The sequence below is a fragment of the Coregonus lavaretus genome (assembly GCF_964263955.1).
Source record: "Coregonus lavaretus genome assembly, chromosome: 17".
Classification (NCBI taxonomy): domain Eukaryota; kingdom Metazoa; phylum Chordata; class Actinopteri; order Salmoniformes; family Salmonidae; genus Coregonus; species Coregonus lavaretus.
The window spans coordinates 5241496-5259557 of record NC_140004.1 but is presented as its reverse complement, the minus strand read 5'-3'; the positions used below and the strand labels follow the sequence as shown (position 1 = coordinate 5259557).

At 43.3% G+C, this 18062-nt stretch overlaps 1 protein-coding gene across 1 annotated transcript in view; it reads left to right on the top strand.

Moving 5' to 3' along the window:
• LOC311144536 (rhotekin-like) overlaps nucleotides 1-11306 on the top strand; it is an 80370-nt gene extending 69064 nt beyond the window's left edge. Inside the window, exons 5-12 of the mRNA XM_084180558.1 lie at nucleotides 322-439; nucleotides 2069-2293; nucleotides 2896-2990; nucleotides 3488-3594; nucleotides 4624-4755; nucleotides 8704-8869; nucleotides 9193-9297; nucleotides 10374-11306. Coding sequence (XP_084036684.1) covers nucleotides 322-439; nucleotides 2069-2293; nucleotides 2896-2990; nucleotides 3488-3594; nucleotides 4624-4755; nucleotides 8704-8869; nucleotides 9193-9297; nucleotides 10374-11023 — 1598 coding nt within the window. The 3' untranslated portion in view covers nucleotides 11024-11306. The remainder of the gene's footprint in view (nucleotides 1-321; nucleotides 440-2068; nucleotides 2294-2895; nucleotides 2991-3487; nucleotides 3595-4623; nucleotides 4756-8703; nucleotides 8870-9192; nucleotides 9298-10373) is intronic.
• Nucleotides 11307-18062: the final 6756 nt, after the last annotated feature.

The window sequence follows — 18062 nt, the reverse complement described above, 5'->3', positions numbered from 1 at the left end:
TCAGGATGTGGCCCAGAAGTTAATTGACAGCATGCCAGGGCGGATTGCAGAGGTCATGAAAAAGAAGGGTCAACACTGCAAATATTGACTCTTTGCATAAACTTAATGTAATTGTCAATAAAAGCCTTTGACACTTATGGAATGCTTGTAATTATACTTCAGTATACCATAGTAACATCTGACAAAAATATCTCATAACACTGAAACAGCGAACTTTGTGGAGACCAATACTTGTCATTCTCAAAACGTTTGACCACGACTGTACACTCATGCACACACTCACACATACTCTCTCACTGTGTCTCTCTCTCTTTCCCTCAGAGCTGCATCGGTGTGCAGTGTTCTGTCTGCTCCAGGTGGGAGGGGAGATTCACGACACAGACATGGTGATGGTGGACCGAACACTCACCGACATCTGCTTTGACAACACCATCGTCTTGTACGTCTTCTCTTTCGGTTGGCTTGTGTTGTCTTATGCTGCGTTTACACAGGCTGCCCAATTCTGAACTTTTGCCCAATTATTGGCAAAAGAGCTGATCTGATTGGTCAAAAGACCAATTAGTGGAAAAATATCAGAATTCGGCTTCCTGTGTAAACGCAGCCTTACTGTCTTATCTTTCCCATGGTAAGTGTTTGGTGTTTATAAGTGCATGCTTGTACGGAGATACATGTATACAGTTTCAAATCATGTATCAGTACCTGATTCTGTATATACAGTGCATTCAGAAAGTATTCAGACCCCTTGACCTTTTCCACATTTTGTTACGTTAAAGCCTTATTCTAAAATTGATTCAAACGTTTTTTTCCCATCATCAATCTACACACAGTACCCCATAATGTCAAAACAAAAAATTGAAATATCACATTTACATAAGTATTCAGACCCTTTAATCAGTACTTTGTTGAAGCACCTTTGGCAGCGATTACAGCATTGAGTCTTCTTGGGTGTGACGCTACAAGCTTGGCACACCTTTATTTGGGGAGTTTCTCCCATTTTTCTCTGCAGATCCTCTCAAACTCTGTCAGGTTGGATGGGGAGCGTCACTGCACAGATATTTTCAGGTCTCTCCAGAGATGTTCGATCGAGTTCAAGTCCGGGCTCTGGCTGGGCAACTCAAGGACATTCAGATACTTGTCCCGAAGTCACTCCTGCATTGTCTTGGCTGTGTGCTTAGGGTCATTGTCCTGTTGGAAGGTGAGTCTTCGCCCCAGTCTGAGGTCCTGAGCGCTCTGGAGCGCCCCACAGCATGATGCTGCCACCACCATGCTTCACAGTAGGGATGGTGCCAGGTTTCCTCCAGATGTGACGCTTGGCATTCAGGCCAAAGAGTTCAATCTTGGTTTCATCAGACCAGATAATCTTGTTTCTCATGGTCTGAGAGTCTTTAGGTGCCTTTTGGCAAACTCCAAGTGGGCTGTCATGTGCCTTTTACTGAGGAGTGGCTTCCATCTGGCCACTCTACCGTAAAGGCCTGATTGGTTGAGTGCTACAGAAATCTTTTAGTACCCTTCCCCAGATCTGTGCCTCAACACAATCCTGTCTCGGAGCGCTACAGACAATTCCTTCGACCTCATGGCTTGGTTTTTACTCTGACATGCACTGTCAACTGTGGGACCTTATATAGACAGGTGTTTGCTTTTCCAAATCATGTCCAATCAATTGAATTTACCACAGGTGGACTGCAATCAAGTTATAGAAACATCTCAAGGATGATCAATGGAAACAGGATGCGCCTGAGCTCAATTTCGAGACTCATAGCAAAGGGTCTGAATACTTATGTAAATAAGGTATTTCTATTTTTAATACATTTGCTACAATTTCTAAAAACCTGTTTTTGCTTTGTCCTTATGGGGTATTGTGTGTAGATTGATGAGGAAAAACATTAATTTAATCAATTTTAGAATAAGGCTGTAACGTAACAAAATGAGGAAAAAGTCAAGTGGTCTGAATACTTTCCAAAGGCACTTTATAAGTATGTGTTTGCTGTGCGTGCCCGTGCGTTACTTTTTCCTTTTCAATGCATGTGTAACAGTGTATCTCTATGTGTGTTTCTTTGGCTGTGTATAGTAGCGAGGCCAGCCCTGGCTTCGAGCTGCGAGTTGAGCTGTACAGCTGCTGTTCGGAGGAGGACTACTCGGCAGGGAGCACGTCCAGGAAACTAGCCAGCAAACTGAGCAGCTCTCTGGGCCGCTCGGCAGGAAAAAAGCTCCGTGTTGCCATGGACCCTGGAGCCTGCAGCCCCACCAGCAATGGAGGGGGAGCCACACTACTGCTACCTGTACCTACAGTGGCGTAAGTGGGTTTTGTTGTATACACGTCAATGCTCACACACTACAATAGCTAGATATTCACACACACACACACTGATATGCATTTCCATGCATACACAGAGGCACAATTCTGATATTTTGCCCAATTATTTGCCCAATGGTGGAACAAGCTCCCTCACGACGCCAGGACAGCGGAGTCACTCACCACCTTCCGGAGACATTTGAAACCCCACCTCTTTAAGGAATACCTGGGATAGGATAAAGTATTCCTTCTAACCCCCCCCCCCCCCCCCCCCCCCCCCCCCCGCCCCAAATTGTAAAGTGGTTATCCCACTGGCTATAGGGTGAACGCACCAATTTGTGAGTCGCTCTGGCTAAGAGCGTCTGCTAAATGACGTTAATGTGCCCTTGAGCAAGGCACTTAACCCTAATTGCTCCTGTAAGTCGCTCTGGATAAGAGCGTCTGCTAAATGACTAAAATGTAAATGTAAATGTAATTAGAACAATTAGTGGTAAAATAATCAGCCAAAAACACCCACACAAAGTCACTGGGGGACACACGGAGACACGTGTGCATTTATCCCACAGTCACACAGCTCACCAATGTCTCTGTTCTGTCCACAGGGGACCTAAGTACCACCTCCTGGCCCACACCTCCCTGTCACTGTCACATGTCCAGGACAGCTTCCGCACTCACGACCTCAGCATCTCAGGCAACGGTAGGTCACAGTCTGGATGTGGTTTATCCATCTACAGTACTCATGGGCGATTTTGCTTTCAATCTCTTTCTTTCTTTCCCACTGTGTCAGTCTCTCTGTCTCTGTGTCTCTCTCTCTCTCTCCCTCCCTCTCTCCCAGCAGGTATCTAGCTGACAGACAGCCAGTCAGAGTCAAGGTCATAGTGGTAAAGCACTCTCTAGCAGGGTCAGTGCTGTGTAAAACTAATGATGAGGGCTACAGGGGACTAGACACCCTGACATGTGCTGCTGCTTTATTCGTTGCCCCTTACGGCTGTAATAAAGTTTGATGGGCACTTCACTGTTGTTCACAGCTCTCCCTGCAGCTGTGAGACTTTTATTCCCTGCTATTCCTGGTGGTTTGTTTGTGTGTGTGTGTGTGTGTGTGCGCGTGCGGTACATGTTCATTGTATTTAGTTTCTCAACCCTCATTCATCCCTTTCTTTCTCCATCCATCCCCCTCTCTTTCTCTCCCTGCAGAGGAGTGTCCGTACTGGGTGCCTCTCTACGGCAGCATGTGTTGTCGTCTGGCTGCTCAGCCTCACTGTATGACCCAGCAGATGATGAGCGGCTGCTTGAAGGTCAAGGTGAGTGTCTGTGTGTGTGCGCGTGAATTTGCATGTGTGTGTTTGGTAGGATAGCAAGGTATGTGCGCAGGGCTCTAAAGTGCGACAAAATATTTTGCTGTGCAACCCCCATTAAATCCAATCTACTGTATATATTTTTTGATAATAATTGTTATAATGATAATGTTTCGCATTACCGTTGTTTCCCGAGTGCAGATTCGTTAGCGTCGTGCTTGCACCATTACTGCTTGTTTCTAGTCCAAACGGTTCAAAAGATCTGTCCCATATTACTGGCGCAACGGTTTTTTCTTCCTGTCAAGGATTGGGGGCCTGCATTTTACTTTCTAAAACCGTTCTGAAACTATTCGGGGGTCGTTAACCATTTGTTTTACACCTTTTTCAGTCATGTTTGTTTCCTCATTAGCTAGCTAGCTAACAACCTGGTAACTTTACCAGTATATTCAAACATTTGGGGGCACAGAAAGAAAGGAAAAGGGATATCTTCCTCAGGAGATCAATGATCATAGCAATTAATGAATGACAGATCTCTTGCATGTCCTCATCACAAACTTGACACTCTTAAAGAGACAGTGGAAAATGTTCAATGTAATGCATTGCAATAGGAAAATAGTCATTTTACATAATGTAGAAATCTAATGTTCCACAAATGACTTTTTAATTTAAATGACAGGTAATTGTATCAACATTTTAGCTTTTTATAATAAACAAATGTATTTGCAGGGTTGCATATTAGTTTCTAGGACGCAACGTGCTTCAGAAGTAGCTAGAATACGTATAGGCTATATCTCTAGCTTTTTTTACGTTGGGAGCACCAGTGCTACCAATGATAAATGTTCATTTAGAGCCCTGCCATGTGCGTGAGCACAGGAAGTTGGAGCTGGATTATTCTTTTCCTCTTTTTGTCTTTCATTCCTTTTCTCTCTCTCTCTCTCTCTCTCTCTCTCTCTCTCTCTCTCTCTCTCTCTCTCTCTCTCTCTCTCTGTCTCTGTCTGTCTGTCTGTGTGTAATTAGCTTCTCTGTCTCTCAAAGCAGTTGGGAGGTGACCCTCAGAGTTGGACCAATGTCTACGGCGTCCTTAAAGGGACAAACCTTTTCTGTTACCACCGGCAAGAGGATATGGAGGCTAACGTCGAGCCAGCCTTTACCATTGCCATCAACAAAGTCAGTTTATGAAAAAAAGAACTTTACCACATACACACACTCTCAACATGAAACAAAAAAGCATGCTAGCTACACTACACATATAGGGATTATCTGATCTTGTAATGCCACCTCTCTTATTATTTGTGATGTCTTCTTATAGGGGGTATCTGCAGTTCAAATATCAAAGCGGATATATTCTTCAAGAATCAATCGGTGTATATACAGTATAATTATTTAAACGTCCATAAAAGGATGTACCAATTGCAGATTGGCCCTTTTAAAGGTGAGACGCTAACGTCATATACAAGCTAGGGCTGGGTGATATGGCCTAAAAATTATCTCAATTTTTTCAAACATATGGGCGATTCACTATATATATCTCGATTTTTTTTAAACATGTTTTCTCTAAATAAGCTTTGTTGTACAATTAAAGGTAAAATAAACTGCATTTCCAAACAGTCAGCAATAATCTCATGAATTCAGGGCTTGTGAAATTATACCTAGGCTAACTAGAAGCCTTCCACAACCATAAGACCCACTAATAATTGTATTATTTCATCAAAATAGTTTAACCTGCTTTTTTGCAATAATCACTGATCTGGCTTTCAAGTTTGTCTATGAAATCCCCTTTTGTTACACATTTGACCAGAACCATGCATAATGCACATTCACTTCTTGTAGCAGGCATTATAGAAAATGTACACAGGTCTCATATAACAATCTCTCAATCACAAGCCCACATGCTAGTGAGTAGCCAGCTAATCTTTATATTTAAAGGCAACTTGGATCTATTTGCTAGCTAACAAGGCAGAAGAGATGAATTGTAATGAACTCACCCTTCTGTCAGTCTCCAACTGTTTGAACAGCATGCTAGACTGTCCACTTTGTTCAGATATTGAAATCAAGTGGCCTGCCTTATTTCTCCGAATAAGAATGAGTTTCCAATTCCTTATGTAATTGTGTGTTATGCTTATTGCTAATTTATAAAACGCAGACTAGACTGCTAGTATAACAGTCTTTTGTCTAAAATGCTGCTGGCGGTACCACAATGCCGCGCGCGACAAACTGAGCATTCATTTTCCAGAATTAATGTTCATTGATACTCCCGTTTTAGTAGTCTGCTCTGCGTGCAATTTGAGCAGTTGAGACATAAAAAGGGCATTGTTAGGAAGGTTAACTTCTCCTCTATTACAGTAAAATAATGTCTCAATATGTTTCGTTGTCCATATGACCGATTCTGTTGGACCAAACCTCAAATGCCAATAGCGAGTTGAAACTGCTTGTCAGAGAGGAAGAAGTGATCTCTCATATTTGTTGTGTGAGTGGCAGGGGGAGGGGCTTGGTGTGTGTGTGTGTGTGTGTGTAAACAGAGAGAAAGAGGAGAAGCGAGAGGTTTCACTCTCGCCAACATCTGTCCAAAATTAGACCAATACGTTTCTATGGGCTGATTTTGGAACTAAGCTTGTCGCCTGCCTTCGCGCCTTTGGGACAATGACTTCCATTGTTCGGACAGAGACATAAGCATCTCGTCATTATATACAGACCTCTGGTGTAAATGGGAAGGTGCACACAGCACAGAAGGAGCAAAGGAGACAAGACCAAAAATACAACATGAGAACAAGAGGACATACAGTGCATTCAGAAAGTATTCAGTCCCCTTGACTTTTCCCACATTTTGTTACATTCCAGCCTTTTTTCCCCCTCCTCATCAATCTACACACAATACCCCATAATGACAAAGCAAAAACAGGTTTTTAGAAATGTTTGCAAATTTATGAAAAAACAACAACTTAAATATTACATTTGCATAAGTATTCAGACCCTTTATTCAGTACTTTGTTGAAGCACCTTTGGCAGCGATTACAGCCTCGAGTCTTCTTGGGTATGACACTACAAGCTTGGCACACCTGTATTTGGGGAGTTTCTTCCATTCTTCTCTGCAGATCCTCTCAAGCTCTGTCAGGTTGGATGGGGAGCGTCGCTGCACAGCTATTTTCAGGTCTCTCCAGAGATGTTCGATCGAGTTCAAGTCTGGGCTCTGGCTGGGCAACTCAAGGACATTCAAAGACTTCTCCCGAAGCCACTCCTGCATTGTCTTGGCTGTGTGCTTAGGGTCGTTGTCCTGTTGGAAGGTGAACCTTCGTCCCCAGTCTGAGGTCCTGAGCGCTCTGGAGCAGGTTTTCATCAAGGATCTCTCTGTACTTTGCTCCATTCATCTTTCCCTCGATCCTGACTAGTCTCCCACTCCCTGCCACTGAAAAACTTACTCACAGCATGATGCTGCCACCACCATGCTTCACAATAGGGATGGTGCCAGGTTTCCTCCACATATGATGCTTGGCATTCAGGCCGAAGAGTTCAATCTTGGTTTCATCAACCCAGAGAATCTTGTTTCTCCTGGTCTGAGAGTCCTTTAGGTGCCTTTTGGCAAACTCCAAGCGGGCTGTTATGTGCCTTATAGTGAGGCGTGGCTTCCGTCTGGCCATTACCATAAAGGCCTGATTGGTGGAGTGCTGCAGAGATGGTTGTCCTTCTGGAAGGTTCTCCCATCTCCATAGAGTCACCTCCCCGACCAAGGCCCTTCTCCCCCGATTGCTCAGTTTGGCCGGGCAGCCAGCTCTAGGAAGAGTCTTGGTGGTTCCAAACTTCTTCCATTTACCTTCAGTGCTGCAGAAATGTTTTGGTACCCTTCCCCAGATCTGTGCCTCGACACAATCCTGTCTCGGAGCTCTATGGACCATTCCTTCGACCTCATGGCTTGGTTTTTGCTCTGACATGCACTGTCAACTGTGGAACCTTATATATATATATACAGGTATTTAGTTCCAAATCATGTCCAATCAATTGAATTTACCACAGGTGGACTCCAATCAAGTTGTAGAAACATCTCAAGGATGATCAATGGAAACAGGATGCAACTGAGCTGAATTTCGAGTCTCATAGCAAAGGGTCTGAATACTTATGTAAATAAGGTATATCTGTTTTTATTTGTAAAACATTTTAATTAGTTTTTTTAAAAACAACTGTTTTTGCTTTGTCGTTATGGGGTATTGTGTGGAGATTGCAGAGGATTTTATTTTATTTAATACATTTCAGAATAAAGCTGTAACGTAACAAAATGTGGAAAAAGTGTAGGGGTCTGAATACTTTCTGAATGCACTATAAATGCTCCATAAAAAAAAAAAAAAATTGTTTCTTGCGATACAGGCATTTGGAATGTCGTGCTAAAACATACATTATAATTAATCAAATTAATTTGATATATCTCCCAGTCCTAATACAAGCAGACAGTCTCTCATAAGAGAGGACTTCAAGGACAGAACTTCTTCCTCTCGTTTCAATCAGACATTCATCCTTGTTGATCCCTGTGGGCCTTATTCTTTCTGCTGTCGCTCATTGAGTCGCGGTGACCCTTGACCCACAGCACAAAGGCCTGTTTTAGCTTCAGGCAGAGACCGTTAAGTCAGCCAACTCTGTGGGATCATGCATTAGTCAGCTGCTCTGACTGCTTTGCTCTCAGGAACAAGGTGAGCCCAGAGTGAGGCTGAACAGGGCGCTGCTACCATCTACTGGTGGCGATGAGGATACACATTGCAGTACAGTCATTATGGTGTGTCCCAATAATATTACTTTTCTCCTGAAATGTACCCTCCTTCACTACTTCCCAAAGCATTGGATTGGAGGAGGCATTGGCTATAGGGCATTTCCACCTGTGCACACTGGGAGGACGGAGAGATAATTGGGACGTAGGTGATAACTGGGACATATTAATGCTTGAGGCTGACTCTACCGGACTTGACTATGTCAGTGACTGCTCTTTGTGTCAGTAAGTGCATTCACAAACTGGGTGGACAGATGTTAAAAGCTTAATTTTATGCTTAAATGCTTATTTTGGGGTGGGTATTGAAAGATTTGGTCAAATTCAACATCAGTAGCTTATTGTGTATCTATGTTTCTGTGTGTTAGGAGACGAGAATACGTGCGTCAGAGAAGGACCCCCACATTAAGGCCCAGAGCATCTGCATCAGTAACCAGTACGGGGGAGAGGAGGTGACACATACACTCTCGGCAGACAGTCGCGAAGAGACACAGCGTTGGATGGAAGCCTTCTGGCAACAGTTCTATGACATGAGTAATTAAAAATAATAATAATTACTTATTTTTAACAATTAATTATTTAATAATAGAAACTATTAATAATAATACATCTGTATTTTTTACATGAGTAAGTAGGTTCTGATCACATGATTATGGCCCTAGGTTCTTCATTGGTGAGGTCAGGAGGTAAGAAAAAACTCCTGATCCTCCTGGCCTTAGACATGATACACACTTTACACTCTAGGTCCTCATATGCTCTTGTTCATGTGCTCCTTGGCTCCTGGTGTGTTGTTAGTGGTTTTCTCAGCTCTTGATTGGATGTTTGAAGGTGATTGACGGCTTCCTTCTTCCCTGCAGGCCAATGGAAGCAGTGCTGTGACGACTTGATGAAGATTGAGCTGCCATCACCCCGGAAACCAGCCCTTGTCACGTCGAAACAGGGTTCTCTTTACCACGAAATGGGTAAGACAGCAACCCAAATGGATCCAGAGACTGTTACTATATTGTCCAAAATACGTTTACATGATTCAGTAAGACATTTTTGACACTTGAGGGTCTCTTTTTGCTTTTATTCATTTGTATTAAATCTAGAACATACAGTAGGGTAACATAATATTTCGTATAGGTTTAGGTTCGTGTAAATAATAGGTTAATAGGTTTACAAAAAAAACAAATAAAACAATGAACGATATAAGCAGATGATGACAGTCCCCTTTCCTTAACTGCATGTTGTGTTTCTGACTAGTTGTTCTAACAGTGGTGTGGTCCTTGAGCTCTCCATCAGACTCTACTCTGAGCTACCTGCTGCCTCACTAGCACACCAACCAACCTCTCTGTACTTTACTATGGATGGAAGTGTTCCTTTCTCTGACATGCTGCTGACTCACTTTCTTTCTCTCTTCCTCTCTTCCTTTCTCCCTCTCCTTGTGTGTCTTTACATTTTTGGCTATCACTGTCCCATGTCCCCTCCCTGCCACTCTCCCTTGTTCCTGTGATGAAATTACACCCCCCCCCCCCCTTTTTTTCCCCCACCAATATCATTATTTATCCTCCATCATTGTTAATTGTACACTCCAATCGAATGCTAATCTTCATATATTCAAAATTAACGTATTTTTACCTTGTCATGCACATCATTTCATTCCCCAAATGATATATCGCCATTATATTTTACTGCCCGTCAATGTACATAATACCTGCCCACCACCCCATGGGTTGCCCCCCTCCCCATGGATCCTAGCCCCCCTCACCTCCCCCTCTTGTGAGGGTCTCTTGCTGCAGGATAACGCTGTGTCTGCTGAGATTCGTGCTCTGCTCTCCTCCTATTACAACGACAGGTGAAGTACCAGTGGGGTCCACTCCCCCCCCCTGTACTGGGCTCTCCTACCTACTGAGGAGTGTTGAAGCTGACATCCCTCCTCAACTACCACCACCAAGTCTAGGCCTACCCTTCTCTAAACTGTACTCAACTGTCTCAACTTTATTAGCATAGTCTGTCCTTCCACAGTAGAATAATGACTTTCCTCTGCTCCTCCTAGTTATTGACACCTCTGATGACATCAGCACGGTGACGGACATCCTGACACGGCGGATGCAGGAGCTGGAGCTGAGGAGCCAGCTGGGGACCTCTCCTCCCTGGATGTCCCTGTTCGAGGATTCTCCTGGTGGCACCCGCACCCCTCGGCTGGCCCGCCACAGCCCCCGCTCCCCCCACCGCCTCCCCCACAGCCCACTGAGCCCCCTGCGCTGCCCTTGGCCCGGCCTGCTCTCCTCAGATGCCAGCCTGACCTCGGACAGCGACAGCCCCTGCAGCACCAGCCCCTGCTTCCGCCACCACGGCTGGGCCGAACCCCTCCCCCTCTCCTCCCCCTCCTCCCACTTCCGCCCCCGCACCCTCTCCCTGGACGCCAAGCTCAGCACTCTCAGGGGCAGGGGGTATGTGGGGGTGTTACAGTGCTCCTGTCAGCCCCCTTCCTCCTCCTCCCTCGCCCCCATCCCGGACCAATGCGTCCCCCAGGCCACCCTGTCCTGCTCCAGCTCCACCTCCAGTAACGGCTCCAGCGAGGGCAGCCACAGCCCTTCCTCGTTGGATGGTACCCCTTTCTCACGCCCCTCCTCAGCCCGCCGGAGCCTCAGGAACCTGAGAGCCAAACTGGACCCCCGAAATTGGCTCCAGAGCCAGGTATAACCCACCTCAGACCCCCACTCATCTAAACCGCCTCCAGAGCCTGGGATAATCCACCTCAGACCCCCAGATCATCCAAAGTCCTGGTAAGAAGTGGCAGGAAGGAAGCCTGTCCCAGTCCCTCAGTTGAGAGAGCCCTGGTATTAACTGGAATGACTTTAGACTAAGGACAGGAGACATTCTGCATCCAGGTCTTCACTGGGCTGTGTGAGTGTCAGTGGTCCACAGAACATGGGAGTCTTCTGCTTGCCTTTCTAATGGTAACGCTGGTTAGGAAATTGAAGAGAAAATGTTTTTTGTTGATATACACGCAATATCTCTAGGCTATGCGCATCTGAAATCTCCAACTGAAAAGGGCAGCATCTGTCAGTCAAAGACTAGAGCTTCCTCGTCAGTCATCCAAGCCATACACCCCTCAATAGGAACATGATTTCATAGCACCTTGTTAGTTCAGCTGCAGTATTTACTTACTGTATGTGCTGTATTTGGGTTTGCAGTGTTTGGGCAGGGCAGTGAGCATGTGGCCAAGTGAATTGTCAGTGTATGGGAATGTTTAGTGTACTCATTTGAAATGTTGAAGTGTCTATATGTGGTCATGGGGTTGTTGTTGTTGTTGTTGTTGTTGTTGTTGTTACCTGTACCACAAAGGCTCACTGATTTATCCAAATGGCTAGACCCATCACCTGTAATATGAATTCATGCCTAGAAGGAACAAGTATACTTATGCACCGATTTGCTTATTGCAAGTCAAAGAATGCGTTGCTGGAGATCTTAACTGCTCAGAAGGTGAATGAATTGAAAGCTCAACTTAATGCAACAGTTCTCCCATTAATTTACTGTACTACTTGTTACTACTGTGATAACATCAGGGTCACATCGAGCTTCTGCAAGGTTCCTACAACCTCCCCTGTATTCATTAACACATCGTAGGCCAACTACACACCAACCGATATTTATGTAATTATAATGAATTGATGTAAGCCAAAGGTAATGTACTACATAAACATGAGAACCCATATTAACTCGTGTTACACTGCCTCATTGCAGTATTGCATGCAAATGTACTGACTTTGAAATCCGGGCCGGCCCCTACAGTTAAGTTGTAGGCCTGGATGGTTTTGGAATGGAGAGGCATAGGCTGTGGATGTCCTTGTCAATCTTAAAATGCCCCCACTAGCAGGCAAGGATTTCCTCACAACGATACTCTGTTGATGAAACCAATACTCTGCATGGAGAACAGTGTTGCGAGGTGGTTTAAACCCCATGCTACAGCTCTTCTCAGGTCCCATTGAAATTGTCTATTCAAGTGTATTTCAATGTCATCCAGTTAGGTTGGCAAATGTTATCTATTTGAGAACGTAGAACCTGGGAATGCCAATACATGGGTGAAGAGTTTAGGAATCCCATCTCTGACCTCGTTGATTTATAGCGTAGATTGTGGTACAGTCATAACCTTATGTCCTGCAAGCCAGTCCCAGAATTTTGCTGCAATAAAATATATATATATATAACGTCACAATCGATTATGCAAGTAGGCAATACAGGAACTATTGATCTATAGCAAATATTGTGTTTAGCTTTTTCTTAAGATAGATAGTGCAGTCTTTTACCTGATAAGAAATGCAAAGCAGGTGATTGTAGTAGTTGTTAAATGATGATAAGGTGGGCAGGGGTAGGTGTGGTTGGCCCCCCTGGTCTATGCAGTGAAGCCCTACATGTTTCTGTGTTTGATGGACTGTAGGCTATGACATGTTACTGTGTTCCAAGGGCTCACAGCTGGCTCACTCAGTTTTCCTCATTAAAACAACTGTAAATGCTTCAAAGTGGCATTTGTTACTGTAAAGTTTTTTGTAAGTTAACAAAACACTTCTTTCTCCTTTCTTTTTGTTAAAATATATTTAACATGATTGATTTTGTTATAAATACAGCTATATTTATATATTATTTTAACAGATGATTTCAGATCTATAACTGTGTCCGGTAGATAACATTGAATGTTAACCATGCAAGAGTGTCCTGTGTTGTTTAAATATGTAACATATCGATAATAAATGATTTATCAATTTAGAACAGACATTGTTTTTCTTCTGTCATGTCTGTCTCATTTTAGTGGAAAGGATCCCCAGTATAATATGATATGTAGAGGAAAACATCTATTAGCTAACTCTTGAGCAGGGCTGTTCAATTCTGGTCCTGGATGGTTGAAACACTTCTGGTTTTTGTTTCTACCTGGTAGTTTATTGAACTCACCTGGTGTCCCAGGTCTGTATCAGTCCCTGATTATAATGAGAGTTTTGGCCCTCCAGGACCTACATTGAACAGCACTGCTCTACAGCAAACATGCTTTTTGTCAATGTTGAACAGAAAGGCCTACACACTGAATATGCTCCCAATTACCACTTTTATTGACAATGTTTCGATCCACAAGGATCTTTGTCAGGTCAAACGGACTGTGTGCTCGCATACTCAAATATATACACATTTCACCCCATATGACCATTAAGTACATGGGCCCGATTCTAACCCGAGTTAAGCGCGTGTAAATGGAACCTTATTCAATTTTTGTGCACTTTCTATCTGCATATTCTGACCTTTAACTTAAGCATGAGAATAGCATGTTATTCACCTGCTATTCGTTTGGGGTGGAGCTCGAATAAATGAAGGTGTGGCGGAGGTGTGTCTACAGATACACCATATTCTGACCTTAACTTAATTCCCTTATAATTCCATCACCTTTGGGTGTGAGGGAACCATGAATAAGGTCTAGTGAACCTACCGGTTCCAAGTGGAAAAAGCATCTACTTTTTCCCCCGATAGAAATAACACCATTCTCCATGCACTGTAATTTACAACATGATAAGAGCTATTGATAAGATCTAGGTAAATGAATAATCCGTTTGAATAAGGGAATTGTAAATATAAATTACACTTTTTTAAAGATATATTTTACCTTCTAATCGCTGGAGACAAATGTGAAACCAGTCATTTGGCAGCAAACTGAAGCATATCAACATATCAATTTTCCACAGCAAAGATGATGAAATGCTGTGCCATTATGCAGAATTTAAATTGTACGGCCTTTTAACTTGCAGGGATGGGCACTACATTATAATTCCATTTAATTAAATTTCTTTCATTTACCTTGATTTGCTTCCTCTGTAAATATAAGGAAATCAGTCAATTGAAATAAATTCATAAGGCCCTAACCTATGGATTTCACATGACTGGGAATACAGATATGCATCTGTTGGTCCCAGATACCTTTAAAAAAAGGCAGGGGCGTGGATCAGAAAACCAGTCAGTATCTGGTGTGACCACCATTTACCTCATGCAGCACGACAACACATCTCCGTCGCATTGACTCATCAGGCTGATGATTGTGACAGGTGGAATGTTGTCCCTCTCCTCTTCAATGGCTGTGAGAAGTTGCTGGATATTGGCGGGAACTGGAACACGGTGTCATACACGTTGATCCAGAGCATCCTAAACATCCTCCATGGGTGACATGTCTGGTGAGTATGCAGGCCATGGAAGAACTGGGACATTTTCATCTTTCAGGAATTGTGTACAGATCCTTGCGACATGGGGCCGTGCATTATCATGCTGAAACATGAGGTGATGGCGGCGGATGAATGGCCTCAGGATCTCGTCACAGCATCTCTGTGCTTTCAAACTGCCATTGATAAAATACAATTGTGTTTGTTGTCCGTAGTTTATGCCTGCCCAAACCATAACCCCACCACCACCATGGGGCACTCTATTCACAACGTTGACATCAGCAAACCGCTCGCCCACATAACGCCATTCTGCCATCTGCCCGGTTCAGTTGAAACCAGTGGCCATCGAATGTGAGCATTTGCCCACTGAAGTCAGTTACGACGCTGAATTGCAGTCAGGTCAAGAGAACGCAGATGAGCTTCCCTGAAATGATTTCTGATAGTTTGTGCAGAAAGTCTTTGGTTGGGCAAACCCACAATTTCATCAGCTGTCCGGGTGGCTGGTCTCAGATGATCCCGCAGGTGAAGAAGCAGGATGTGGAGGTCCTAGGCTGGCATGGTTACACGTGGTCTGCGGTTGTGAGGCCAGTTGGACGTACTGCCAAATTCTCTAAAATGACGTTGGAGGTGGCTTATGGTAGAGAAATGAACATTAAATTATCTGGCAACATCTCTGGTGGACATTCCTGCAGTCAGCATGCCAATTGCACACTCCCTCAAAACCTGAGACATCTGTGGCATTGTGTTGTGTGACAAAACTGCAAATGTTATTGTTCCCAGCACAAGATGCACCTGTGTAATGATCATGCTGTTTAATCTGCTTCTTGATATGCCACACGTGTTAGGTGGATGGATTATCTTGGCAAAGGAGAAATGCTCACTAACAGGGATGTAAACAATTTGTGCACAAGATTTGAGAGAAATAAGCTTTCTGTGCATATGGAAAATTTATGGGATCTTTTATTTCAGCTCATGTAAACATCGGACCAACACTTTACATGTTGCGTTTATATTTTTGTTCAGTCTAGATGGCTTTCTTTCATTGATCCCTATTTTCTGAACCCGTTCTCTCTATGTATTCTAGTCTGTCGACAAAATTCTAATTAAAGGTACACCGTATCAAAAGGGATGGCTCAAGATAAATGTACTGAAAACCCTATTGAATTTGTTGGCCATCAAGTGGGAGGGTTTTCAGCGGTTGAATTACATTTATTCAGCGCAGGCAAGGGAACCACGCCTGCAAAGCATTTTACGCACCTTCATAAGGTAAGTCTGAATACCAACTACTGAGAAAGGCGTGTGTAAGAAAGGCATAATTTCCTATGTCGGAATCAGGCCCATGACGCACAGAGGGTGTGAATACATTTCAAAAGTAGCTTTACAAAAATCACTTTTATGCATAATCAGAATCAGAAATAACAGATGCCTTGATGTAGGCATCAAAGATGATATACATACAGTTGAAGTCGGAAGTTTACATATACTTAGGTTGGAGTCATTAAAAACGTGTTTTTCAACCACTCCACAAATGTATTGTTAACAAACTATAGTTTTGGCAAGTCGGTTAGGACATCTACTTTGTGCATGACACAAGTAACTTTTCCAACAATTGTTTACAGAAAGATTATTTCACTGTATCACAATTCTAGTGGGTCAGAAGTTTACATACACTAAGTTGACTGTGCCTTTGAAAATTCCAGAAAATGATGTCATGGCTTTAGAAGCTTCTGATAGGCTAATTCACATCATTTGAGTCAATTAGAGGTGTACCTGTGGATGTATTTCAAGGCCTACCTTCAAACTCGGTGCCTCTTTGCTTGACATCATGGGAAAATCAAAAGAAATCAGCCAAGATCTCAGAAAAAAAATTGTAGACCTCCACAAATCTGGTTCATCCTTGGGAGCAATTTCCAAATGCCTGAAGGTATCACGTTCATCTGTACAAACAATAGTACGCAAGTATAAACACCATGGGACCACGCAGCCGTCATACCGCTCAGGAAGGAGACGCGTTCTGTCTCCTAGAAATGAACGTACTTTGGTGCGAAAAGTGCAAATCAATCCCAGAACAACAGCAAAGGACCTTATGAAGATGCAAGCCATAATGACCATCGTTATGTTTGGAGGAAAAAGGGGGATGCTTGCAAGCTGAAGAACACCATCCCAACCGTGAAGCACGGAGGTGGCAGCATCATGCTGTGGGGGTGCTTTGCTGCAGGAGGGACTGGTGCACTTCACAAAATAGATGGCATCATGAGGAAGGAAAATGATGTCGATATATTGAAGCAAAATCTCAAGACATCAGTCAGGAAGTTAAAGCTTGGTCGCAAATGGGTCTTCCAAATGGACAATGACCCCAAGCATACTTCCAAAGTTGTGGCAAAATGGCTTAAGGACAACAAAGTGAAGTTATTGGAGTGGCCATCACAAAGCCCTGACCTCAATCCTATAGAAAATGTGTGGGCAGAACTGAAAAAGCGTGTGCAAGCAAGGAGGCTTACAAACCTGACTCAGTTACACCAGCTCTGTCAGGAGGAATGGGCCAAAATTCACCCAACTTATTGTGGGAAGCTTGTGGAAGGCTACCCGAAACGTTTGACCCAAGTTAAACAATTTAAACGCAATGCTACCAAATACTAATTGTGTATGTAAACTTCTGACCCACTGGGAATGTGATGAAAGAAATAAAAGCTGAAATAAATCATTCTCTCTACTATTATTCTGACATTTCACATTCTTAAAATAGTGGTGATTCTAACTGACCTAAGACAGGAAATGTTTACTAGGATTAAATGTCAGGAATTGTGAAAAACTGAGTTTAAATCTATTTGGCTAAGGTGTATGTAAACATCCGACTTCAACTGTAAATACAAATGGGGCCGAGTTAGACACTGTCAGTTAAACTCTGTCAGTTGACCCAAAATGTATGCAGACGTAGTGCATGCCAACGTAGTGTTCTGTTTCATAGTTTAGGGGCTGAATTAATATTTGATCCATTTAAAGTTGAAAACTGCTGTAACGTATTTCAGCTATCCTGACTGAATGTACTGCAAGAGCCATTGGTGACCTAGTTATCACTGTCATTCTCTGCACACAGGATCCAAGGCTGCGTTTCGATTCTCCACCTGTCTCCCAAACTGTGCACTTCCAGTCATGAATGTAAAATCATTGGATTGGTGAAATAATTGGCTAGAGGGATTTTCCACCATTGTTAAATATATGACGTGGAGTGTGCAAGTACACACTTTGGGAAAGGGAGGAGAATCGGTATTTGCAGCCAAACTATCACATTCATCTTTCAATGGGAATTTGTGCTGTTGAAAATCTGTCATTTTTTTCTGTGTTGAAAGTAAAAGAACACAATAACTGGAATGTCTCATTTCAAGAATGTGCTAACACTTTTATTCTATTGAGTGTGATGGATTATGCAGTGTTACAAAATATATAGTGTCGTCCACCAGCCACCTTTCTCTCTCTCTTAGCCTGGGGACGAGGTTACAAAGATATAGACGGGTCATGCTGTGTGTGTTCTCTCTCTCTCTCTC